The sequence below is a fragment of the Schistocerca piceifrons genome, chromosome 5 (assembly GCF_021461385.2).
Source record: "Schistocerca piceifrons isolate TAMUIC-IGC-003096 chromosome 5, iqSchPice1.1, whole genome shotgun sequence".
In the NCBI taxonomy this organism is placed as follows: domain Eukaryota; kingdom Metazoa; phylum Arthropoda; class Insecta; order Orthoptera; family Acrididae; genus Schistocerca; species Schistocerca piceifrons.
Window position 1 is genome coordinate 66330362 of NC_060142.1, and position 26656 is coordinate 66357017.

The window sequence follows — 26656 nt, forward strand, 5'->3', positions numbered from 1 at the left end:
CTATAAATGGGATCGGCTTTAGAAATCACCGCTCACGCAGAACTCAGCTTGCTGTTTTCTCGCACGATGTCCTGCGAACCATATATTATGGGCAACAAGCAGATTCCATATTCCTAGATTTCCCAAAACGTTTGCCGAAGTGGCAAACTGCAGACTTAAGGAAAGTCCGAGCGTACGGAATAGATTGTCGCGTATACTGTATGTCTCGAACACTTTTAGGCACCAGAATGTATTACATTGTCCTGGAATCCGAGTGTTCATCGGAGACAAAGCTAACCCAAGAGTGACTCAGTGAAGCGTGATAGGACCGCTCTCCTTCCCTTCACACATAAACGGTCTGACAGACGGGTCGAGCAGCAGTAAGCGACTGTTTGCTGATGATGCTGTGGTGTACGGAAGAGGGTGGTCTTGAAGTAGCCGTCGGAGCATACACGATAACTTGCACAGAATTTCTGTTTGGTGTGATGAATGGCAGCTTGTTCTAAATTATAAAAATGTAAGTAAATGCAGGCGAGAAAGAAAACCAATCCTGTGAAGTTCGTTTACAGTGTCATGGGTGTGCTGCTTGGTACAGTACATCTATTAAATATTAGGCTTAACGTTGCGAACCGGGACGAAACGGATCGAGCGCATACGGAAGGCGAACGGTCGATTTCGGTTTATTGAGGATATGGTTCGTAATAAACGTAGGTTTCCGCGGCCGTTGTCACAGTCAGTAAACAAAAACACCCTGAAGAAGGTCACTTGTAACAGTGATCGAACCGTCGGTAGTTTTACATATTGACAATGCGGTCACAAACACAGAAAAAATTTATTCACAGTGTGGTTCATATCCAAATGAGACAGCGCACAAAGCATATATACGACCCGTCCCTGAGTAGTGCTGGAGTTCTTGGAATCCCCTCCAGGTTGGTTTAAAGGGAGAGTTAGAAGCTAGACTGATTACTGGTGAGTTCGATAAACACGAGTGTTAAGGAAAAGCTTAGTGAACTCAAACTGGAATCCTCAGAGAGAAGAAGAAAACGTTCTTTTTACGAAACGCTATTGAAAGAGTTTAGATCAGAGGTCGTACGGAAGCATATAGAGGGTCGTTTTTCAGTCGCTCCACTTGCGAGTGGAACAGGTTAAGGAAATGAATAGCACTGGTGCAAGATACCCTCCGTCATGCACCGTATGGTGCTTCGTGGAATATATATATAGATGTAGATTCGCTGTTGATTATGATACACCCCGTAAAATTGCAGCGCGAATAGAAGAAGGTAGAAGATCTCTTTGATGAAAAAAATGTTGAAATGTGTGTGAAATCTTATGGGACTTAACTGTTAAGGTCATCAGTCCCTAGGCTTACACCTAAATTATCCTAAGGACAAACACACACACCCAGGCCCGAGGGAGAACTCGACCCTTCGACGGGACCAACCTCACAGTCCATGACTGCAGCGCCTTAAACCGCTCGGCTAATCCCGTGCCCTCTTTGATGAATGCAAAATTTATTCCACAAATGCCGCTCAAGTTTAATCGCCGTATAATAGATGCAACACGTAATGAAAAAGGACCGAGAATACAATTTGAAAATACACGTTGCACACAATGGTTTTTAAAAAGCGTTCGATATAGCTAGAAGACAGTACTTTCTGACAAGTGCTTTTTGACACACATTCACATCGCGGACACCCGCGGAAGTTCTTAAATGCTCGATGTGTCTTATAGTCAAGTAAAATGAGAAAGAACAGTAGAACAGACTTTCGTAGTCATGGAAAATTGACGTTTCAGTGATGCGCATAACGTTATTGCTTGAGGTTAGACAACTTGGCGGGTACGTGGGAACACTCACATGTGCTGTTCTAACAAGCTTACTATCAGGAAAGGGAAATGGATGCCCCCCCCCCCATAGCAGTCTTCACCCGAAGGACGTTTTGCACGATAGGGGCAAAAACATATAGCCTACTTGAGTCGAGCAAGTGATATGGGCACGGGAGTGTTGGTAAACTGTGAGAGATAGAGAACCTGTTAACTAAAAACTCGTCCACAAACGAATTCGTGGCCAGTAATGGACTGACGCATCACCTTAAACTTCAGCAGGCGGAAAATACTGCGTTACAAGCATGAAGGTAACTCTTACAAACAGTTTATTTGCTTTTGGCCTATGAGTATTTAAAATCTCACCTGTTATAGTGGCAAACTGAAATCATTCCCAGTGATGTTTATATTCCGTTTCGGTATTTACATGATTTTCTTTACAGTTGTCTCCAGGCGAATCGAATGCACTATTTCTGCGTAGTGGCATTCCTGAAAGTCTGAAGCATGTTATTCTGTATAAAGTACCCTGGAATAGACACATCATTCATGACCATCATTGCACTATTCTAATATGTCGTACAGCTGGTCAACTTTGTGACTGAGGTATTGTAGTTTGTGAAAACAGTGTGCTGAAGGTTTTTGATTCTTAAACAACGTAACTCGGGTTAACATGCAACCGATAACTCAGCTGCAGTGCGTTATTGCATAGTTTCACCATTAATGATGGAAGTTACTTGAGATAGCCAGAAAGCCCTTTTGTTTTTAGGTGGAAAACTTTGTTTGGATGGATTTCTTAGAAATTTTCTTCTGCTTCCAGTAACCTTGAGAGCTGACTGAATGAAGTTATACGTTCAGATCATTCTGTATAATAGCTAACTTTTCCTAAAATCTTCTTCGGCCACTGGGAAGAGTATCAGTTTATTTCGTAGGTTTTTGGAACGTTTTGTAAGAAAGAGAAAGTATTGTTTCATCCTATAACTTTGTTTCTACATATAACAACCAGTTGTTCAGAATACAGTATTGAATGTCACGACTTTTTTTCACGTACCTCTAAACTTCTAAGTAGGGATCTAATAATCTGATTTAATTATCTTACTTAGAGCATATTGTGTTACACTGTCAGTGTGAGTCAACTGAACAGATACTTAAATAAGTGTGTGACAGTTTTGTATAATTGTATTGCTTAATGAAGTTTAATTTTTTTTCATTCTTATTTTGCTTCAACAAGAATAATCACCCAGTTATGTGTATTTTAAGAAAGTTTGAAAACAAAAAATCACGGAACAAACTTTGTGACAGATGTTTTTCTGTGTACATGTCAAACAAAACTCATAAAACTGGGTAAATCAGTAAAATGGTACAGCTGTGCGTCATTAAGAAGCACTAGGTCAGTTACATCTTTGCGAGAGATAAATTTAAATCTAGTTTCCCAGCATTAGACTTCATGACACAACGTTGTTCCCAACTGGGGAGTTAGCTTCGTGACTATTACCATTTTATATTCCGAATACCTCACTGCACGCAGAAATTTTATTGCTATCAAAATTATACGACAAACGTTATAAAATTCGATATATATGGAAACTGAATGTCACAGTATGTATTTCTATAAGGTTATAGTGCAAAAACTGCCAAAAATGTCACAAAATTTCCCAGTTTTAAGATATCTATTTAGTCGTTTCGCCACACAAAAACGCACATATATATATCAGAAATCACAAAACACATAATATAGACAATATAGTGATGCTGTCGGACTCTGAGATAATTCTTTCAATTTGTATGCAGAAATTCAGGAACACTTACGTTTTGACTGGTGTAATTCATTTGCAACATACTTTATTGAACACGGGGTAGTTTACGAACAGTTCTCTCAGTATTAACTGTGGTAAGTCCTGACAACATAGATAGGTGTACAGGGTGACAGATGACGGATACAAATTACTTCCGGAAAGTAAGGTTCGATCGGTCGCGAAATGGAAAATTCGCTAAAGCTTTGCGCAGATGTGTTGGGCAGTGTCTCTAGTATCCCCGTCGATCGGTTCGCGTCGCTCTTTTCAGTTTTGAGTCAACAGTGAGCACGTAAAGATGCGTACGGAATAGCGTCTCCCGCCAAGTATGAGGGCCTGGTTTGAGATTTCGCCTGTGTCATGCAGCCCACATAACACAACTGACGAGCAGTTCCTTCTTCACACCAATTCTCGGCCGCACACTGCAGGGGCAATGAAGACGCTCTTGCAGCGTTCCCGATGAGAAGTGCTTGATCATCCACAATACAGTCCGTAATTGGCTACCCCTGAGTCACATTTCTGCTCACAAGAACGGCTGGCTATGAAGACAAAATTTTTCCACAGACAGCGAGCTGCAGACAAGTGCAGGTAACTGGCCGAAAGCACAGGCGGCTGCTTTCTATGACGAGGGTACTGGAAAGTTGATACAACACTACGACAACACTCGAAGTTGAAGCGGCAACTATGTGGAGAAGTAGGTGGAAGGTATACCAAACTGTTGCAAATAAAACGTTTCTGGTTTTCACTGTGGTTTCCATTTCGCCATCGATCGGGACTTACTTTCTGGACAACCCTCGTATCTCAGTAACTCAAGGAAGTATTCTGCAGGACCCTAGATACGAATCTCCAAAATATCTGAGAGGCAGGGGTCCTCTACCTACAACTTACATCGAAACCTGTAAGTCGTACATTTTCTTACAAAACAGTCGTGGACGAACACTCTTAGTCGAACAGACATTTAACTAGATATAGGTGCTACCTGTTTTGAAACAAATAACCTGACAAAACGATCAGGAAACCTTAAAAACTCGAAATCCAATGTTTTTGTTTCTGGGTCATCAGTCTACTGACTGTTTTGATGACTTCTTCTCCTGTGCCAACCTCTTCCTCTCGAAGTAAGATTGGTATACAATAGTCCTCGTTTATTTGTTGTATATATTCCAATTTGTGTCTCCCCATACAGACTTTGGCCTCCATGGCTCTCTCTAGTACCGGAACCTGTACAGAAAATTTGAATAGAGATCAACATAGGCATCATTTCCGCCCTTTTAATTGCTCATGAAAACAACACATTGCATTTTGTACTACCATACATCGAGAACTACAGAGGTGGTGGTGGTCCAGATTGCTGTATACACTGGTACCTCTAATACCAAGTAGCACGTCCTCTTACATTGATGTAAGCCTGTATTCGACGTGGCATACTATCCACAAGTTCATCAAGGCACTATTGGTCCAGAATGTCCCACTCCTCAACTTCGATTCAGCGTAGATCCCACAGAGTGCTTGGTGGGTCATCTCGTTCATAAACAGCCATTTTCAATCTATCACAGCCATATTCGATAGGGTTGATGTCTGGAGTACGTGCTGGCCACTCTAGTCGAGTGATGTCGTTATCCTGAAGGAAGTCATTCACAAGTTGTGCACGATGGGGGCGCGAATTGTCGTCCATGAAGACGAATTCCTCGCCAATATGCTGCCGATATGGTTGCACTATCGGTCGGAGGATGCCATTCACGTATCGTACAACCGTTACGGAGCCTTCCCTGACCACTAGCGGCGTACGTCGGCCCCAGATAATGCCACTCTAAAACAGCAGAGAACCTCCACCTTGCTGCAATCGCTGGACAGTTTGTATAAGGTGTTCAGCCCGGCCGGGTCGCCTCCAAACACGTCTCCGACAATTGTCTCGTGGAAGGCATATGCTACATTCATCGGTGAAGAGAACGTGATGCCAACCCTTAGCAGTCCATTCGGCATGTGTTGGGTCCATCTATACCGCTCTGCATGGCGTCGTGGTTGCAAAGATAGACCTCGCCATGGACGTCGGGAGTGAAGCTGCGCATCACGCAACCTATTGCGCACAGTCTCAGTCCTAACACGACGTTCTGTAGCTGCAAAAAGAGCATTATTCAACATGGTGGCGTTGTTGTCAGAGTTCCTCCGAGCCATAATCCGTAGGTAGTTGTTATCCACTGCAGTAGTAGCCCTTGGGTGGCTTCAGCGATGCATGTCATCGACAGCTTCTGTCTCTCTGTACCTCCTCTATGTCCGAAAAACCTCGCTTTGGTTCACTCGCAAATACCTGGACACTTCTCTTGATTAGAGCCCTTCCTGGCACAAAGTAACAATGCGGACGCGATCGAGCTGCGGTATTGGCCGTCTAGGCATGGTTGAACTACCTACAATACGAGCCGTGTACCTCCTTCCTGGTGGAATGACTGGAACTGATCGACTGTCGGACCCCCTCCGTCTAATAGGCGCTGGTCATGCATGGTTGTTTGCAACTCTGAGCGGGTTTAGTGACATATCTGAATAGTCAAACGTACTGCGTCTGTGATACAATATCCACAGGCAACGTCTATCTTCAGGAGTTATGGGAACTGGGGTCATGCAAAACTTTTTTATGAGTGTATATCGGTATAAAGGATGTTGATGATACACTGCTGAAGTCAATGTTTATTTTAGAGCTACAGAAACGATTTGAATCGCGGCATTCAAAGGGAAAGAACCAGTAAGGTGAATGATTTTAGTCAGTAGACAGATTCTTGAGCAACTGCGCCTGGCGACGTGTCCTCCGACATAAATTTTCCTTTTCATTATAGTAACTACGTCATCCTACACTTCAGTCTCGTATGCTTCTATCATATGACCCGTGGTCTACGGATAGCGTCTTTGATTCATAATCAAAACGTCTTCGGTCCCGGGTTCGATCCCCGCCACTGCCCAAATTTTGATAAATAACCAGCGTTGGCGGCCGAAGACTTCCGGCATAAGAAGTCAGCCTCATTCTGCCAACGGCCTTGCCAAAGAGGGCGGAGGAGCGGATAGAGGTTCAGGCCACTCTCTTGTCCTAGGGGTGAGAGATTGCCCCTAAAGGCGGAAGAATCAGCAATGATCAACGACATGAGGATGCAGAAGGCAATGGAAACCACTGAATTAAAGACGCGTAACGTGTATCCACAGGACATGTGGCCTGTAATTGAAGAAGTGTCCTGATGATCTCTCCATTGGCAAAAGATTCCGAAATAGTCCCCCATTCGGATCTCTGGGAGGGGCCTGCCAAGGGGGAGGTTACCATGAGAAAAAGATTGAATAATCAACGAAAGGATAACGTTCTACGAGTCGGGGCATGGAATGTCAGAAGCTTGAACGTGGTAGGGAAACTAGAAAATCTGAAAAAGGAAATGCAAAGGCTTAATCTAGATATAGTAGGGGTCAGTGAAGTGAAGTGGAAGGAAGACAAGGATTTCTGATCAGATGAGTATCGGGTAATATCAACAGCAGCAGAAAATAGTATAACAGGTATAGGATTCGTTATGAATAGGAACGTAGGGCAGAGGGTGTGTTACTGTGAACAGTTCAGTGACCGGGTTGTTCTAATCAGAATCGACAGCAGACCAACACCGACAACGATAGTTCAGGTATACATGCCGACGTCGCAAGCTGAAGATGAACAGATAGAGAAAGTGTATGAGGATATTGAAAGGGTAATGCAGTATGTAGAGGGGGACGGATATCTAATAGTCATGGGCGACGGGAATGCAGTTGTAGGGGAAGGAGTAGAAGAAAAGGTAACAGGAGAATATGGGCTTGGGACAAGGAATGAAAGAGGAGAAAGACTAATTGAGTTCTGTAACAAGTTTCAGCTAGTAATAGCGAATACCCTGTTCAAGAATCACAAGAGGAGTAGGTATACTTGGAAAAGGCCGGGAGATACGGGAAGATTTCAATTAAATTACATCATGGTCAGACAGAGATTCCGAAATCAGATACTGGACTGTAAGGCGTACCCAGGAGCAGATATAGACTCAGATCACAATATAGTAGTGATGAAGAGTAGGCTGAAGTTCAAGACATTACTCAGGAAGAATCAATACGCAAAGAAGTGGGATACGGAAGTACTAAGGAATGACGAGATACGTTTGAACTTCTCTAACGCTATAGATACAGCAATAAGGAATAGCGCAGTAGGCAGTACAGTTGAAGAGGAATGGACATCTCTAGAAAGGGCCATCACAGAAGTTGGGAAGGAAAACATAGGTACAAAGAAGGTAGCTGCGAAGAAACCATGGGTAACAGAAGAAATACTTCAGTTGATTGGTGAAAGGAGGAAGTACAAACAAGTTCCGGGAAAATCAGGAATACAGAAATACAAGTCGCTGAGGAATGAAATAAATAGGAAGTGCAGGGAAGCTAAGACGAAATGGCTGCAGCAAAAATGTGAAGACATCGAGAAAAATATGTTTGTCGGAAGGACAGACTCAGCATACAGGAAAGTCAAAACAACCTTTGGTGACATTAAAAGCAACGGTGGTAACATTAAGAGTGCAACGGGAATTCCACTGTTAAATGCAGAGGAGAGAGCAGATAGGTGGAAAGAATACATTGAAAGCCTCTATGAGGGTGAAGATTAGTCTGATGTGACAGAAGAAGAAACAGGAGTCGAGTTAGAAGAGATAGGGGATCCAGTATTAGAATCGGAATTTAAAAGAGCTATGGAGGACTTACGGTCAAATAAGGCAGAAAGGATAGATAACATTCCACCAGAATTTCTAAAGTCATTGGGGGAAGTGGCAACAAACGACTGTTCACGTTGGTGTGTAGAATATATTAGTCTGGCGATATACCATCTGACTTTCGGAAAAGCATCATCCACACAGTTCCGAAGACGGCAAGAGCTGACAAGTGCGAGAATTATCGCACAATCAGCTTAACAGCTCATGCATCGAAGCTGCTTACCAGAATAATATACAGAATAATAGAAAAGAAAATTGAGAATGCGCTAGGTGACGATCAGTTTGGCTTTAGGAAAAGTAAAGGGACGAGAGAGGCAATTCTGACGTTACGGCTAATAATGGAAGCAAGGCTAAAGAAAAATCAAGACACTTTCATAGGATTTGTCGACCTGGAAAAAGCGTTTGACAGTATAAAATGGTGCAAGCTGTTCGAGATTCTGAAAAAGTAGGGGTAAGCTATAGGGAGAGACGGGTCATAGACAACATGTACAACAATCAAGAGGGAATAATAAGAGTGGACGATCAAGAACGAAGTGCTCGTACTAAGAAGGGTGTAAGACAAGGCTGTAGCCTTTCGCCCCTACTCTTCAATCTGTACATCGAGGAAGCAATGATGGAAATAAAAGAAAGGTTCAGGAGTGGAATTAAAATACAAGGTGAAAAGATATCAATGATACGATTCGCTGATGACATTGCTATCAAATGGCTCTGAGCACTATGGGACTCAACTGCTGTGGTCATAAGTCCCCTAGAACTTAGAACTACTTAAACCTAACTAACCTAAGGACATCACACACATCCATGCCCGAGGCAGGATTCGAACCTGCGACCGTAGCGGTCGTGCGGTTCCAGACTGTAGCGCCTTTAACCGCTCGGCCACTCCGGCCGGCTCATTGCTATCCTAAGTGAAAGTGAGGAAGGAGTAAATGATCTGCTGAACGGAATGAACAGTCTAATGAGTACACAGTATGGTTTGAGAGTAAATCGGAGAAAGATGATGGTAATGAGAAGTAGTAGAAATGAGAACAGCGAGAAACTTAACATCAGGACTGATGGTCACGAAGTCAATGAAGTTAAGGAATTCTGCTACCTAGGCAGTAAAATAACCAATGACAGACGGAGCGAGGAGGACATCAAAAGCAGACTCGCTATGGCAAAAAAGGCATTTCTGGCCAAGAGAAGTCTACTAATATCAAATACCGGCCTTAATTTGAGGGAGAAATTTCTGAAGATGTACGTCTGGAGTACAGCATTGTATGGTAGTGAAACATTGACTGTGGGAAAACCGGAACAGAAGAGAATCGAAGCACTTGAGATGTGGTGCTATAGACGAATGTTGAAAATTAGGTGGACTGATAAGGTAAGGAATGAGGAGGTTCTACGCAGAATCGGAGAGAAAAGGAATATGTGGAAAACACTGATAAGAAGAAGGGACAGGATGATAGGACATCTGCTAAGACATGAGGGAATGACTTCCATGGTACTAGAAGGGGCTGTAGAGGACGTAGGTTGCAAATGCTACTCTGAGATGAAGAGGTTAGCACAGGAAAGGAATTCGTGGCGGGCCGCATCAAACCAGTCAGTAGACTGATGACAAAAAAAAAAAAAACTAGTTCAACGGGAAATCACCACTGCTCGTTAAAAACCATTAGTTTTTAAGGGTTTAAACCCCAAAATTTCTGTGTATCACTGCTGGAAGGCAAAACAGGCAAGGCTCGCTTATAAAAAATCTTCCGTTTGAGATGCATTAAAATCTTCAGTTTGTAAACTCCAATAAGATAACTGAAAGTGCTATGGACAATTTTGTTTCTTGTATTTCTTTCTGCACATTAAATGGTTTTCTTTGATTAAATTAAACTGAAGTATCTATACTTCATGGTTGCTGTTATTTTTTGTGAATATCATCAGAATGTTCATAAGTTTGTACCATTTCAGTGCCCTGCGTAGCCGATTTCTTGTGACGTAACAACAGTTCCAAGGTTTTATATTTGTGGAGAATTGCCCTCAGAAGGTATTCTGTAAACCATTTTGCACGTTGTAACGGTTCACCTAAGACTAACATTAGTACGCAATATTACTCCTCATTTAAATAACTAACGATAAGAAAGTGCATAAAAGAATACTGCTGAGTGACCAGCTGAAGCTACAAGTGGGGTATCTGTTATGTGTTATGTCTGTAAAAATATGATCTAGAAAGATACTTTGTATGACACCATGAGAGAAATATGTAATTACGTTAAGTACCATCAGTCATGCACTCATATTCCTGATCGACTGAAATAAATTATTTGTATTGCTCCAGACCAAACTCTTCCTCCAGTTAATAGTGAGTTGAAGTCATTAAAAAAGATTAAAGATGGGCAGGAAAAATACGGCGCATTGTGTGTTTTGGTGGAAGAATATATAGGCACTAGGTTACAGCGTTTACCCTCCTCATCACTCACAGCTTCGAATCAGCTGATGACAATAAGGAGTTTAATTTACAGTGTGCCAATTTTACTTTGTTGTGGGACAAATAATTATCAACTGTGCATAATATATACTCTTTAGAAGTGACAGAATCTCTTAGACATTTAGAACTTTAGGTTCCACGTACTGGGAAGAACATTAAAACAGATTTATATCATTTGTAGACAATTGTGCCTTTAAGGTATTTAACACTAGGCCCCTATTCTCACCAGAGCCAAAGACTTCAGTAGTGTCAGAAGGACTCAGGATCAGCAGTGTGCCACACTGGCGACTTTCCTGCCAGGTCTGCACTGTCAGTTGACTGATTTTAGGGAGACTTTAGAATTTTAGTGGGTGAATGGAGGCGTGGCGAGTTCAACCTCTACTTGCACTTGCGAAGCTATGGGCGCTGCTCCATTCATCTTGGCCAGGGATGTGGTGTGGTTCAGCTCATCCCTTACAACTTCTGTTGTTATGGTTGGCGCATCTAGCAAAGACAGTATCGCATTGTCTTCCTACATGGAAATATGCGGTTGGGTGGGGAGGGGTGGGGTGGGGGGGGGGAGTGGGGCAGCCTTCTTGGTAATGCTGGCAGCACATGGAGGCTGAGTTTGAACAACATATTGTGATTACAGCACATACCCACCATACTGCATGTAGGCCTCAATACTGTTGCTAAATGAATATAACTCAAATTTTTGAGTCTATCTAACATACAAATGCACAGTCAGTTTTTATTCAGTTCTGATATTGGAAATTAATATTGTGTATCAGTTTGGCCATGTCCATCCACATGTCCTTACAGCACATGATCCAACATTATTATAAATGAACAGATCTCCTAACATATATGGTTTGAGTTTGGTGTGTCCCATTCTATTACTGCTTAAGAAATCCTACACAGAATATCTTAGACATCTAGACCTGCTATTTTCATGATCCCATACCTGACCCCTTGTGAACTTCTTCATTTACCCGTACATCTACCTTATAAAGAGTGTCAATTCAGTGAACATTGTTTAGCTAAAGTCAAAAGGAACTGTTATAGGACAGTCCACTGTATAAGAGGTCATTATCCATTACAACCTATAAATTCATTAAATAAATGTCTTAATGGCTGAACTAGGGGAACATATATCTGATGAGTCAAGTTAATTAGAACCTAATGTATTTAAACAAAATAACCTATGGGTAAGAGAGATATGATGATAAAAAGTGGTTTAACATTACATAAGTTGGTTACATATGATCCAGTGGGCGAAAGACATATTGCTGCTTTTTTAAAGTAATTTGAAGGAAGGTTTCCTACACAGTGGACTGAAGTAAAGAAAATCAGAATTATTACTAAGAGTTCAAGCTGCTGAATGAGATTTTAAATACAAAAATAATTTTGAAATCTTAGATAAGTTCCCAATATCACTTAAAATTAAGATTTGAGTCCTAGTGAATATATTAGACTGAATTAATATGGACACATAATGCATGGAGAAATCCAGATCACCAGGCAGGTAAATAGATGGAAATGAGCGTATGGCATCGTTGGCTGAAATTGCCCTATACAGGGAAGTTCGGTCGCAAAGTGCAAGTCTTATTTCATTCGACGCCACATTGGACGACTTGCAGGCCAGTGATGAGGATGAAAGGATGATGAGGACAACGCAACATCCAGTCCATGCCCGAAGAAAATCTCCAACCCGGCTGGGAATCGTACCCGGGCACACTTGCATGGGATGCGAGCACGTTACCACACAGCTAAGCAGGCAGACACCAGGCAGGTGTTTGAAGAAGGCAACAAAGACAACAGAGCCAACAAACCAATAATTGATTGCTTACTTTGTGGTATTCATAGTTAACATAATACACATATCCACGGTCTTCTGAATGAAAAATGCATACTCAAAACCCTAGAAATGATTGCATGAGTGGCAGTCAGAGATGCATTTGAGATGGGTTGACAGGACCAGTGAGTATATTACCTCAATGGCACTATCTGGAGAAGAATACATGGACCAGAGAAGATGGAGGAGTCTGAATGGTAAAGATTAAACCAGACTCTGGTTTGTGTGGCCAACATAGTAAGTAAATACTGAGCCAACAAGTATGTATGATGACTGTAAACGTAACTTACGCAAACATAAATCTATAATGAATACTCAGATGAAAATTTTAGCTTTGAACACTGTAGGTGTCAAGGAGGTTAGACTGTTAGTGGAGGTATTAAATTACAACAGAACTGTAATAACCATACGAGAATTATCGAGTATATGAAGGAAATCTTAAGTTATGAAGACACATTACATAGGTTATACTATTAGTTACTGTCTGTGGACAGAGGGAAGTTTGTCAGCAACAAACTTTGTGATGTATCAGGCGTTTGTATTACGAAGAGGTACTGTAGTTACTAGTAAGAAGCGTATTATTTAATGAAAAGGAAAATCGTAAATACTTAAGGAGCATTTATTGTCCATTTCTCAAGGTGATGGTTTCGAGATTCCAGGCTGAGCGTATCATGAATCATTGCAAGAGTGAAGTGCCTCAGATGAACGTCATAGAACTGGGAAAAACTTCTGTTTATTTCATAGCTATAGGGTAAAATAAATGTATTTTTTACAGTTTATTTAGTTAGAAAGCAGCCTTATCTAGCCATTTATATATTGTATGATTGAAAAGAATGTAATTAAAAGAATACGAATATTTACTGAATGTTGTTTTCGGCTACTGCTGCAAAAAGTTTAGTTGTATAACAGAATCTTTGGCTATGTGCAACAGAACATACGCTTAAATCCAAACAAATTTCGCAAAAGTGCAATTGTGCAACTGTGTAATATATCTAGTAATCACTTTATTAGGGTCACATTGTAAATGACTATCAAATAAGATAAATACTGTACAGGTATATGAGGCCTCCCCTCCCAGGTGCTAGTAGAGTAGCAGAGTACCTTCAGCTGCTATCATCTATTCAGAACCCTCCTCGTTGCAGGTACACGTACAGCTTGTGGCAGTCATGGCGTGCTTGGCGGTGGATACCAGCCGCGCAGCCCGCATCCTGGCGCCGTTCCACTTCCCTGGCGGCAGTCACTTCAACACGCTGGGACGGTTGGTGCGAGAGTTAGCCGCCAGGGGCCACCACCTGACCGTCGTGAGCCACACCCCACTGGAGGTCGCGCTGACCAACTACACCAATATCAACATCCGGGGGTCCGCTGCACTTATCACAGACATGTTCAGTTTCGAGCAGCTTTCCTCCTCAATCAAGAAAGACATTGGTCTACTCGATGTGGGCGTCATAAAAGAATTTGTTTCATCCTTATATAGCAAAGACCTTAAAAATTGTGAAGCTGTATATGAACATCCCGCCGTTAAAGACCTCATTAGAAGCATAAGGTACCTATCAGTAATTGATTGCTTACTTTGTGGTATTCATAGTTAACGTAATACACATATACCAGGTCTTCTGAATGAAAAATGCATACTCAAAACCCTAGAAATGATTGCATGAGTGGCAGTCAGTTAATTATCGCTCCAAAACGGAAAATTGTAAGCTTGATGTTCGGTGATTGTGTTAGCCATGCTCTACAGAGTCATATCTTAATGCGACTTATTTTTCTAAACGATTTTGGATGTTCAAGAAAGTTCCAATCCCAAAAATCGCCTTGCTGTCGTTCCGAAATTGGGTGTCATCGATCCGAGAAAGAGGAATTAGTCGCTGAATGCCACGCTAGAACAATAAGATGGGGAGGGAGGGATGCAAATTGGATAAACCAAAAGAGCAGCATCTGTGACCGTGTCCCATGCTGAAAACTGATCCATGACTGCCTCTCATTATTTCCACTATCGCCTCGATTGTGATACGCTGATCTTCGAGAACCATGGCCTATATGTCTCTTGAGATTCCCGATTGCTTAAAGAGAGATACTATATCCATTTCTTTCTTCATCATTCAAACTTATTGACCTATGGTCGGGACACCGGATAGCAAAAAAAGGTTCAACTTGCTCTGGGCACTATGGGACTCAACGTCTGAGATCATTAGTCCCCTAGAACTTAGAACTAGTTAAACCTAACTAACCTAAGGACATCACACACATCCATGCCCGAAGCAGGATTCGAACCTGCGACCGTAGCGGTCTCGCGGTTTCAGACTGCAGCGCCTAGAACCGCATGGCCACTTTGGTCGGCCCGGATAGCAAAAGATCGATGTATCAGTATATCGAAATTTGTTAAAAGACATTTTTAATTTATGTAATTTATATCGAAGTCATAATTTGTGGAAATATAATTCCGTATTATTATTTATTATTATTATTACTACCTAACTCGTAAAAGAGAAATCTCAACTCTGCTCCCTTTTTAATAGTGACGTATTTACAACGTAAGAACGGTGCCTACAGGTTTTTTGCTTTGCTGTTTTTGGAGAAATTTTGACTGCTGTCAGTTGTATATTTTTGTAACCTTTTTACAATTGAAAATGAGGGTGGTAGAAATGTTTGAATTATAATTCTCGAAACCTCTTGGGCTCGCGTTGTCCGTTGTGTGATTATATTAGTGATTCTGCAGTCTGAAGACAAAAAAGAAAGTACAGGGCGTTTCAAAAAGAAAGAGCAGATTTCAAACATTTATTTCTCAAAAACTACAAATGATAGAAACACAATTCCAACGGTCCTTCACTCAATATGAGTACCAAATGTTACACAACAAATATCAAAACTGTACCTCAATATGAGCACCATTTGTTACACGACAAATATCAAACCGGTATCTCATTTCTTGCCACACACGACGCAACTGGTCTTTAGTTACCGAATTCACGGCCGCAACAATTCGATGTCGTACCTCTTGAAGAGTAGCGGGCATAGGTGGGACATAAACACAGTCCTTTATGTACCCCCACAAATAAAAATCGCAGGGAGTAAGGTCTGGTGACCTGGGAGGCCACAGACGATGACATTGATCTTGTGCTCCTGCTCTTCCAATCCACCGTCCTGGAATGGTGTTATTTAGGTACCGTCGTACAGGTTCAGAGAAGTGTGGTGGGGCGCCATCTTGCATGAAGATGAAGTGATTTGAATCTTCCTGAAGTTGAGGAAATAGCCAGTTTTCTAACATGTCCAGGTAAATGGTTCCTGTGATAGTTTTCTCCATGAAAAAGAAAGGTCCATAAACTTTGTTTACCGAAATTGCACAAAAGACGTTAACCTTTGGTGAGTCTCTTTCATGTTGAATAACGTCCCTCGGAGTTTCACTCGCCCAAATTCGTACGTTATGCCGATTAACTTTACCAGAAATGTGAAACGTTGATTCATCTGAAAAAATTAATCGTTCGGCAAAATTGTCCTCTTCCATGTCCTGTAGAATTGCAGTTGAAAATTCGAACCTTTTGTTGTGGTCGTCAGGACGCAATGCTTGCAATAACTGCAGTTTGTACGGCTTCATGTGCAGACGGTTACTCAGAACGCGCCATACCGTTGTTTTAGACATGTTTAGTTCGTGACTTGCCCGTGCCGTGGATTTTCTAGGGCTCCTTTCGTAAGCTGCACGGACACGCTCGACATTTTCATCCGATGTGCGTGGACGACCCGTGCTTTTTCGCTTGCAGATGCAACCATCTTCTACGAATCTGTGATGCCACTCATAAATTTGCTTATGACGAGGCGGCTGTTTGTTGAATTGACGGCGGAATGCACGTTGCACACCAACAATGGACTCTAACTTTGCAAATTGCAGCACACAAAATGATCGTTCCTGTGGTGTCGTCGCCATTTTCCTACAAACAAACGCCAGCGCCACTGCGGATTTGCATGGAACTTCTGCGCGGACCATTGAAAAACTTTGAACCTTTCTCTGACAAGAAACGTTTGAATTGTGTTTCTATCATTTGTAGTTTTTGAGAAATAAATGTTTGAAATCTGCTCTTTCTTTTTGAAACGCCCTGTATATGGTTCTCAAAACTGAAGTGAAGAAGCATTTCACACCAAATCGCTTCTACTCATAGAAGTGGATTAAAGGTAGAAATGTCAACAATTTAATTGTTTTTAAGTTATTTAGAAAATAATTATAGGAACTGAAAATTTTTTCATTTATGTTATCTCTGTTTTGCATGGTTTTAATTATCTACTTTCGTTGTCAATTTTTTCTTGTGAATTTTTATACGTAAATTAATGTACAATGAAATTTGGATTTTCATAATTTCAATAATTTATATAGCCCACTCCTTACTGTTTAAAATAGCACAGCAAACATACAGGGTGTTTCAAAAATGACCGGTATATTTGAAACGGCAATAAAAACTAAACGAGCAGCGATAGAAATACACCGTTTGTTGCAATATGCTTGGGACAACAGTACATTTTCAGGCAGACAAACTTTCGAAATTACAGTAGTTACAATTTTCAACAACAGATGACGCTGCGGTCTGGGAAACTCTATAGTACGATATTTTCCACATATCCACCATGCGTAGCAATAATATGGCGTAGTCTCTGAATGAAATTACCCGAAACCTTTGACAACGTGTCTGGCGGAATGGCTTCACATGCAGATGAGATGTACTGCTTCAGCTGTTCAATTGTTTCTGGATTCTGGCGGTACACCTGGTCTTTCAAGTGTCCCCACAGAAAGAAGTCACAGGGGTTCACGTCTGGCGAATAGGGAGGCCAATCCACGCCGCCTCCTGTATGTTTCGGATAGCCCAAAGCAATCACACGATCATCGAAATATTCATTCAGGAAATTAAAGACGTCGGCCGTGCGATGTGGCCGGGCACCATCTTGCATAAACCACGAGGTGTTCGCAGTGTCGTCTAAGGTAATTTGTACCGCCACAAATTCACGAAGAATGTCCGGATAGCGTGATGCAGTAATCGTTTCGGATCTGAAAAATGGGCCAATGATTCCTTTGAAAGAAATGGCGGCCCAGACCAGTACTTTTTGAGGACGCAGGGACGATGGGACTGCAACATGGGGCTTTTCGGTTCCCCATGTGCACCAGTTTTGTTTATTGACGAAGCCATCCAGGTAAAAATAAGCTTCGTCAGTAAACCAAATGCTGCCCACATGCATATCGCCGTCATCAATCCTGTGCACTATATCGTTAGCGAATGTCTCTCGTGCAGCAATGGTAGCGGCGCTGAGGGGTTGCCGCATTTGAATTTTGTATGGATAGAGGTGTAAACTCTGGCGCATGAGACGATACGTGGACGTTGGCGTCATTTGGACCGCAGCTGCAACACGGCGAACGGAAACCCGAGGCCGCTGTTGGATCACCTGCTGCACTAGCTGCGCGTTGCCCTCTGTGGTTGTCGTACGCGGTCGCCCTACCTTTCCAGCACGTTCATCCGTCACGTTCCCAGTCCGTGAAATTTTTCAAACAGATCCTTTATTGTATCGCTTTTCGGTCCTTTGGTTACATTAAACCTCCGTTGAAAACTTCGTCTTGTTGCAACAACACTGTGTTCTAGGCGGTGGAATTCCAACACCAGAAAAATCCTCTGATCTAAGGAATAAACCAGGTTGTCTACAGCACACTTGCACGTTGTGAACAGCACACGCTTACAGCAGAAAGACGACGTACAGAATGGCGCACCCACAGACTGCGTTGTCTTCTATATCTTTCACATCACTTGCAGTGCCATCTGTTGTTGAAAATTGTAACTACTGTAATTTCGAAAGTTTGTCCGCCTGAAAATGTACTGTTGTCCCAAGCATATTGCAACAAACGGTGTATTTCTATCGCTGCTCGTTTAGTTTTTATTGCCGTTTCAAATATACTGGTCATTTTTGAAACACCCTGTACGTTTTGATTTGAATTTTAAAACATAGTTTTTGTCACCTATATGTCGATATGTTTCGTCCAATTGATAATTGATAGCGATATTAGGTATGCAATACAACTATTACATTGAATATCAATATTTATCTTTCGATGTCCTATCCAAATTCTGACCACACTTGAAGAGTTGCTTCACCTAACCACTGTGACATTTGATGGATCATTGTTGTGCAACAGCTCCTTTTCAAACGCAGGAAACGGGAAGCTTGTCGGTATTTCCAATTAGCCAATGCCCGCGTCGTATTTCTTCGGCTCTTCTACAGCGTGATACGTTATAGTGGTGGGAGGGATTCATTGTTTACCACGACTGCAGGCACACAACCGTACGTCTCTAGGCGATAACCGATACTTAATGACGATAGCTATTTCTCACACTTAGATTACATTGCTTTCATTTGTCACAATTTAAAATATCTCGCTTAGTAGGAGTCAAGAACGAAGGTCGTCGAGTTTAGGTCCGTTCTGCGCATCCATGTCACGCATGCTCCAAACGCAACGGGCCCTCAGTACTGTCCTGAGATCTTTGCTGTGAATGTCGAAGCCACTACGAACATTAAACGTGATTGTAGCGAGTAATTTGATTAATTGCTATTCGATTTTTTGGGAATTGTCATTGCTGATCATGGTGGAAAGCGAAAAATTCTACACAAGCAAGCGAGAGACACACTTTACATGATCGATGTAACTTCTGTCGAGGTGATATTCTGTGGCAATATAATTGCATATCATTGGTGCGAAGCACCAATATGGGCGTTAGAGGTGGGCCAAGTAGTTATTTTGGAGTAACCGTTATCACGTTTACAGCTATTTTTTTATAACCGTTATTTTTAACGGTTATAAATAACTGCCAGTTATTTTTGACTACCGAATACTCCAGACGGTGTTACAGTTAAATAACCACCAGTTTAGTTATCAGTATAATTAGAAGTGCGTGCTGTGCGAAGTGTCAGGAATGTCATGTAGTGCCACAAACTTAGCTAGTTAATTGTCCAGTACACTTCTGTTGATGTTGGGATGGTTATTGGTGTTTCACATTATATGTATGTAGGTTATCAGTCGCTGTTATTATCCTCACAGCTGCAACAGAAAGTACACGGAACTTCACCACAGCGCTGTTTAAGTGAAATGTTAAAAACGTGCTTTTTTAAGTATGAACTAATACGTAAGCTGAAACTGTAGGTAAAATTCGAAGCTTCATTTCTTGTGCTGTTCACTTAATAGAATAAGCGTACGGCCTTGTATTATAACACAAAAATTTACGTCACGTGATGTGTGAGTACAGTAATCCAAGTTTTATGTGAGATCTGAAAAATGCTCGATTCTTGAGCCACCGTGAGTATCCTAATTTTTTGATGGGAGAATGACTAAATTACATTTCTCCAAGCCTTCAGTTTGTTGTGTATCTCTTACGTTTGACATCATTATACGCAGAATTCCACTGGATGATTGGTGGTGTTTACCTCGTAAGGGTAACAGATTTAAACGTCTCAGACGTCATTACGATACCCTTTTTAATCTGTTGATCTAACTCTGGTTTGGGTATCCAGACTGTAAGAGTCTGAATTAATAGTATTGATGCTGGGAATACAAATTTGCGTTAAGCTTTCGGAAATTTTGCAATAACAAAATTTCCTGTCCTGAGGAATACTTTTCCTGCCGATTCCATGTTTTGCTTTTCTATCCGTTCTAATAAACACTTCATCTGTCAAAGGCAACCGCCTGCTTTTACTCTGTTTTCTTTTTTTTATTTTAATATCGTGGTAGTTAACTGTCTGAATACGTACAGGACTAATTCATGAAGGAGATAGGTAAGCACTTATAAAAGAAGGGCTAAGTTTTGCATATAACAGAAGTTCAACATAACAATGAGTGCACCTGACAAACAGTTTTATTGTTGCTTAATATAAAAGAAAATGAACTGAGTTCTTTCAAAACAAAAAAAACCACATATTCAAAAACGTTCATGTAATATGTAATATACACAAATACTAGTAGGCGTAATATAAATAAATCTATACTTTTATTTAAATACCACTGACAAGATATCTGACCTGAGTGTTGTAGCCATACCTGTATTCATTCCAAATGACCGCCGCGCGGGGTAGCCTTGCGGTCTGGGGAGCCTTGCCACGATTCGCGCAGCTGCCCCTGTCGGCGGTTCGAGTGCTCCCTTGGGCATGGGTGTGTGTGTTGTCCTTGGCGTAAGTTAGTTTAACTTAGATTAAGTAGTGTGTAAGCATAGGTACCGATGACCTCAGCAGTTTGGTCCCATAGAACTTACCACAAATTTCCAAATTTCCAAATATGCCTCCATCAAATGGTTAATTTACCATACATGTGTCTGAAGAGTAAATATTCCATTATAAAATTTTCTCGTATAAAACAGATGTGCTCAATACTACGCAGAAAATGTTTCAGTCATTGGCCAAAAATTAAACCAATAAAAAAAATCCTTTTGTAATGGATGTGTACAAATTGAGAAAACTTATTTTTCTCTTAGTAAAGCACAAAGCTATGTTTCGCCAAACTGCACAAGTTTTTTTGTACTGAAGTTGATAAGATACACTTTAATGAGATCGGCCAGATACAGCACCGGTACTTTTTCATCATAATCGGGCCATTAAGCGTTAGGGATAAGGTATACTTTGGGAGTATACTCAACATTTTCCATTTTCGTCTACAATACTCAAATATTTCATTGTAAAATCCTTAAAAATATTAACATGTCGGATACTCTTTACAATACTTCTCAGCTTTCCATGTTTAAGACTATTGCTAGTACCACTAGTCTAGTGGCCACAACACAGAGAAAAACAAGAACAAGGAACGAAAATCATTATTCTATAACGCAACCAGAAGTCGGAAAGAAAGTGACACCTGTTCCAAAAATACAAGAAATGAAAATAGAATCCCGTTATTTGTCATCTCTCTAGAACCCCAGATGTTATGCGGTTATTTCAGTAGCAATATGAATATTTTGTTCACTCCGCTAACTATCCTCTCTGGAAATATGATCGGTGCTACGACCTTTACCTGGAGTCAGGAACACAGTTACTGACTCCCAGCTTAACTGTAGTGGTAGACCTCAAACTGCCAAAGAACAAGAACTGCGAGTGAATAAAACAAATGCCAGAGAAATATGCCGACATCTGTCAATTATTCCCATAGTCGCTCGAATTCCTTATGGTAACTATTTCTACTACCTGCCCAAACTAAACTGACACACACAGCAGTGACTCAAGGGAACGATCGTACATGTGCATTGCCTTTTCGGTCTCTCCTATCAGACACCGCTCTGACATTATTAACTTTATTTAATTGTTTGTGCTGAAAGTAGTGAGAGCGCACGAAATAGTACACAGTTCTATCTACAGACGGCGCGCATCTATTGCCATGAAGTATAGAACAGCTTCCAAATAATGTATCCCTCTCCATCGTAGCCAGTTCTCAGATGAGTTGATGCGAAAGCGTAGCGCGATCTTCGGTAAACAGATGGCGTGAGGCACTGTTGGCAGTTATTGAAATAACTGCTAGTGCCAGATTATCGGTTATCACAGTAACTGCTACTTTTCAGTAGCCGGTTATTTCTATACGTTACTTCATTTTTTGGCACCTCTAATCGGGATACCACAAATGTCGCTTGGACCTGACAATAATGCAACCCCCATCTGTGCCTCGAGCTGTTGCGAAACGCCATCGTTCGTGAATCGAACTATTTCAAATTCCATTTCTGGTTCACGAGGAGTAACCATTTGACGCAGGTACCAATAAACCTATAGTTCAGACCTCTCCCGGTTCTTTAGCAAAGTAATTGTCTTACTACAAGCTTCATCTATGTGTAATAAAATTGATTCTCGACAGGTGTGGTGAGAAGCAGTTCGACATGGTGATCGTGCACGCTTTGTTGGTCAACTGCTTCGACCCTATTGCGCACCTCCTCGGTGGGGTGCCACTCGTTGCTGTGTCAACTAGTTTGATGACGCCGTGGTGCAGCGACAGGGTTGCCAACCCCCACAGTCCTGCCTACGTCGGCACCTACTTCCTCTCCTACGAAACTGGCAACATGGGTATCTACGAACGCTTTCTCAACACCTTTTATCATCTTTTTATGAAACTTGTAAGTATGGCCATGTTAGAATTATCACTGTTCTGTGCCAATTTTGTACAGTGTATTCCTGCAGGTTGTAAGTTTCTGAGACTTCCCTAAATCACTTCAGGCGAATGATCAGACACTTTAATGTAATAAGACTGCGCTGATTTACAATCATTGCACAATATTAGTTACTATACCATCCTTAATGAGATCTTTGTCGACTATATGTAAAATCTTAAATTTCTTTATTCCTTCGAGTAGCATCGAACTGACACTACAATCCAACGCCTATTTATAGTGGACGGATCAGTATCAAAAACGTCGTGTGCCCTCTTTCCGAGATACAACGTTTCGTATGTAGCGTAGGATACTAGCACCCATTTGCGTGAACAGAAACTTTGAACGGTATCTAGTACCTTTTTACTCTTGCCATTGGCTCGCACATCTGTACTGTATCCCATCTGTTCATACTTCATCGGCTTTTCAAAAATGGCTCAAACGGCTCTGAGCACTATGGGACTTAACTTCTGAGGTCATCAGTCCCCTACAACTTAGAACTATTTAAACCTAACTAACCTAAGGACGACACACACATCCATGCCCGAGGCAGGATTCGAACCTGCGACCGTAGCGGTCGCGCGGTTCCAGACTGAAGCGCCTGGAACCGCTCGGCCACTCCGGCCGGCCATCGGCTTTTCTCCACTCAAAGTTGCAAATACGTCTTTGGTTGCATAGGCGTACTGCCTTCCTTGATGTGTGAGTCACGACAGTATAATCTGGGACTCTCTTTGGTCGCATCGTTCCTCCTCGCTGAACTTCTAGAACCGGTCCGCGTTCACATTCCAGCTCCAGGGTGACAGAGTATTTTCCGTAAAGCTGATTTACTTTGTTTTTTTTCGTTTCCCATTGTTATTAAGAGGTATTAATGTGTATTCACCCGCATTTTTTTCTACATTTCATTAAACCGAACAACGAGACGAAGCCCGCATGTTAAGCTGGGAATGACCAGGGGCTCATAGGAACAGAGGACAGTGAGAGAGGGATTTCAATGTGCATCGATTCTTCTAGGGCGTAACGTTACTCTAAAGTTACTGGATTTATGTCGCAGCTTTTTGTCCACTTAGTCTTCAGGCTGAAAAAAAAATTACTCTGGTTCTGGGATCATGCTAAGCTTTGACCAGCATATGTATAGTTTTCAGGACTGCGATGTCCCCTGTCAAATAACTGGATACATTACGATGTGTTGGCACTTGAGTATGGCTGTTAGGCCGAGACTGGTAAATGGGAAGCAATTAAATAAATCCGGGTACAGAAGAGCCGAAGTGGAACATTACAATGTCTCTCAACAAATATACGGCTGTGCCACCTCACAAGAGGAAAACTATATTCAGTTATAATATTACAGGTATATATCAAACAATCCGCCTGAGAGCCATTCGACATGCAGTTTCCATGAGTTTATCTTGTCTTTATAGTGTGTTACGATGACGTTTACAGCAGGTTTAAATTACAAAATTAATGTTCCTCTACAGCATTTCGCTGTATCCATTAATCTCTGTATATCGCTGTTTACATCTGCATCTACATCAATACGCCACAAGCCGACTGACGGTATGTGGCGGAGAGTACTTCTGGCACCACTACCTGATCCCCTCTTCACTGTTTCACTCGCGAATGGCGTGTGGGATGAATGACTGTCGGTAAGCCTCTGTATTACGTCCAATTTCTCGAATTATCTGGTCGTGCTCATTTTACGAGATGTGTGGGAGGAAGTAATATGTTGTCCAGCTCTTGCCGTGAAGTACTCTCTCGAAGTTTCAATAGCAAGCCTCTCCATGATGCACAACGCCTGTTGTAGCGCCTGCCACTGGAATACGCCGAGCGCCGCTGTAACGCTCTCGCCCCGACCAAACGATCCCGTGACGAAACGCGTCGCTCGTCGTTGGATCTTCTCTCTCTCTTCTGTCAGCCCTACCTGGTATGGATCCCAGATAATGAGCAATAGTCAAGAATCGGTCGAAAAAGTGCTTCGTAAGACACTTCTTTCGTGAATGGGTTATATTTCCGTAAGATAAATCTCAGTCTGGCATAAACTTTTCTTTCTATTTGCTATACGTGGCCATTCCGCTTAGGGTCGCTCTCTCTCTCTCTCTCTCTCTCTCTCTCTCTCTCTCTCTCTCTCTCTCTCTCTATATATATATATATATATATATATATATATATATATATATATATATATTACGGTAGATACTGTTTCCAACAATTTGTCATCAAATGGTTCAAATGGCTCGGAGCATTAAGGGACTTAACATCTGAGGTCATCAGTCCCCTAGAACTTAGAACTAGTCAAACCTAACTAACTTAAGGACATTACACACATGCATGCCCGAGGCAGGATTCGAACCTGCGACAGTAGCGGTCGCGCTGTTCCAAACTGAAGCACCTAAAACCGCTCGACCACACCGGCCGGCAATCTGTCATCGATAATGTAGTTGTGCAGTACTGGATTTCTCTTTTGATGCCTGCGCAGCGTGTCACATTTATTGACATTAAGGGTCAATGGCCATTCATCAATCCTCTATAAGCCATTCTGAAATCAGAACTCTCTTCTTATAGACAGCCACATCATCTGCGAACAGTCTTAAATAGCTTCCGACGCCTTCTGCTAGATCATTTGCATAGACTATAAACAGTAAGTCCTATCAATTTTCCTTAACGTCCGTCGATGTTGTTCCGTTACGAACGACGTATTCATTTGTATCTGCAAAGAATACATATTCATACTCATCAACCTTCAGTTCCTCCACGTGGATTAAGAGTGAAACCATACTAGTAAAGAAACAGTCTAGGACATCAAACCGTGTGACCACACAACACCATTAGATGTAACGATTAAAATACATTCAGAGACAACCGAGCAGTTTATTTTCAACTGTTGGCAGTCCCTTTCTACTTGCTGACGTACATTTGTCCACTAGCAGATATGAGAACAGGGCATTAACTTGCAGTCGGCGATGGTATCATCAGAGGTGAACCACAAGCTCGGATTGTTTAAGGGTAGGGCAGCAAATAGACTGCAACCAATCCAAATGATTTAAACAGGAAAAAATTTGCATTTTTTGTGCTCCGATGGGAGCATTTTCTCGCTGGTTCCCTTCTTCTCCATGATGAAGCAAGGCATGTAACTCACACGAAAAGAAATGTTTTGGTCAGTAAAATTTAGATATTGACCTGAGGGAATTAAATTTTGCTTGATACCTATGAGTCTCAACTTCATCTACGATAGAAGCTGAAGGAATGAATTGAAATTTGTACAATGGGCAGTACTTGAACCTGGGTCTCCTGTTTAATAGGCATATGTGTCAGCCATTACACAACCATAACAGAATAGCGGACGCAGCTGTTTCCGAAATCGTTAGTGCTACCGATGCTCTCCAATTAAACTGAGACCCGTATGTATCAAGGAGAATACAATAGATCACCTATGCCTGACATACAGTTAGGATTGCCCCATTATATACAAAGCTGGGGTGCTGTTCCAATACCAGAGGGGCTTGACACTACTAACGATTTAAGAAGGGGGAAATGGGCGGAGGTGTGACCTGAAGTGTGTTAGCGACGGCATTGGACTGCGGTAGTGCATGCAGCTGCGTTTTCTATACTGCTACGGTGATGTAATGGCTAGCACATCTGCCTGGTAAGTAGGAGACGTGGGTTCAGGTCCTGGCTGTGGCATAAATTGTAACCCATTTCTTGAGCTTCTACCGTTATCGAAAATTTAGGCAGTTTACGTATGTGAAATAGAAAGAACACTAAAATAATTTTACATCTCTGACCGGATTTGACCTGAAAAAAAATCTGCATGTGCTACAGTACTACAACATGGGATTCCCAGGTGATAATGGAGATATTTTCACCTGTCGCCGATTCCGCATAAAGTCCCGGTACAGTTGACATCA

General features: G+C 41.8%; 1 protein-coding gene across 1 annotated transcript in view; it reads left to right on the plus strand.

Annotated features, from left to right (window-relative positions):
- Positions 1–1978: 1978 nt before the first annotated feature.
- Positions 1979–26656, plus strand: part of LOC124798661 (UDP-glucosyltransferase 2-like) — a 65038-nt gene continuing 40360 nt past the window's right edge. Inside the window, exons 1-3 of the mRNA XM_047262161.1 lie at positions 1979–2111; positions 13758–14161; positions 22466–22721. Coding sequence (XP_047118117.1) covers positions 2106–2111; positions 13758–14161; positions 22466–22721 — 666 coding nt within the window. The 5' untranslated portion in view covers positions 1979–2105. The remainder of the gene's footprint in view (positions 2112–13757; positions 14162–22465; positions 22722–26656) is intronic.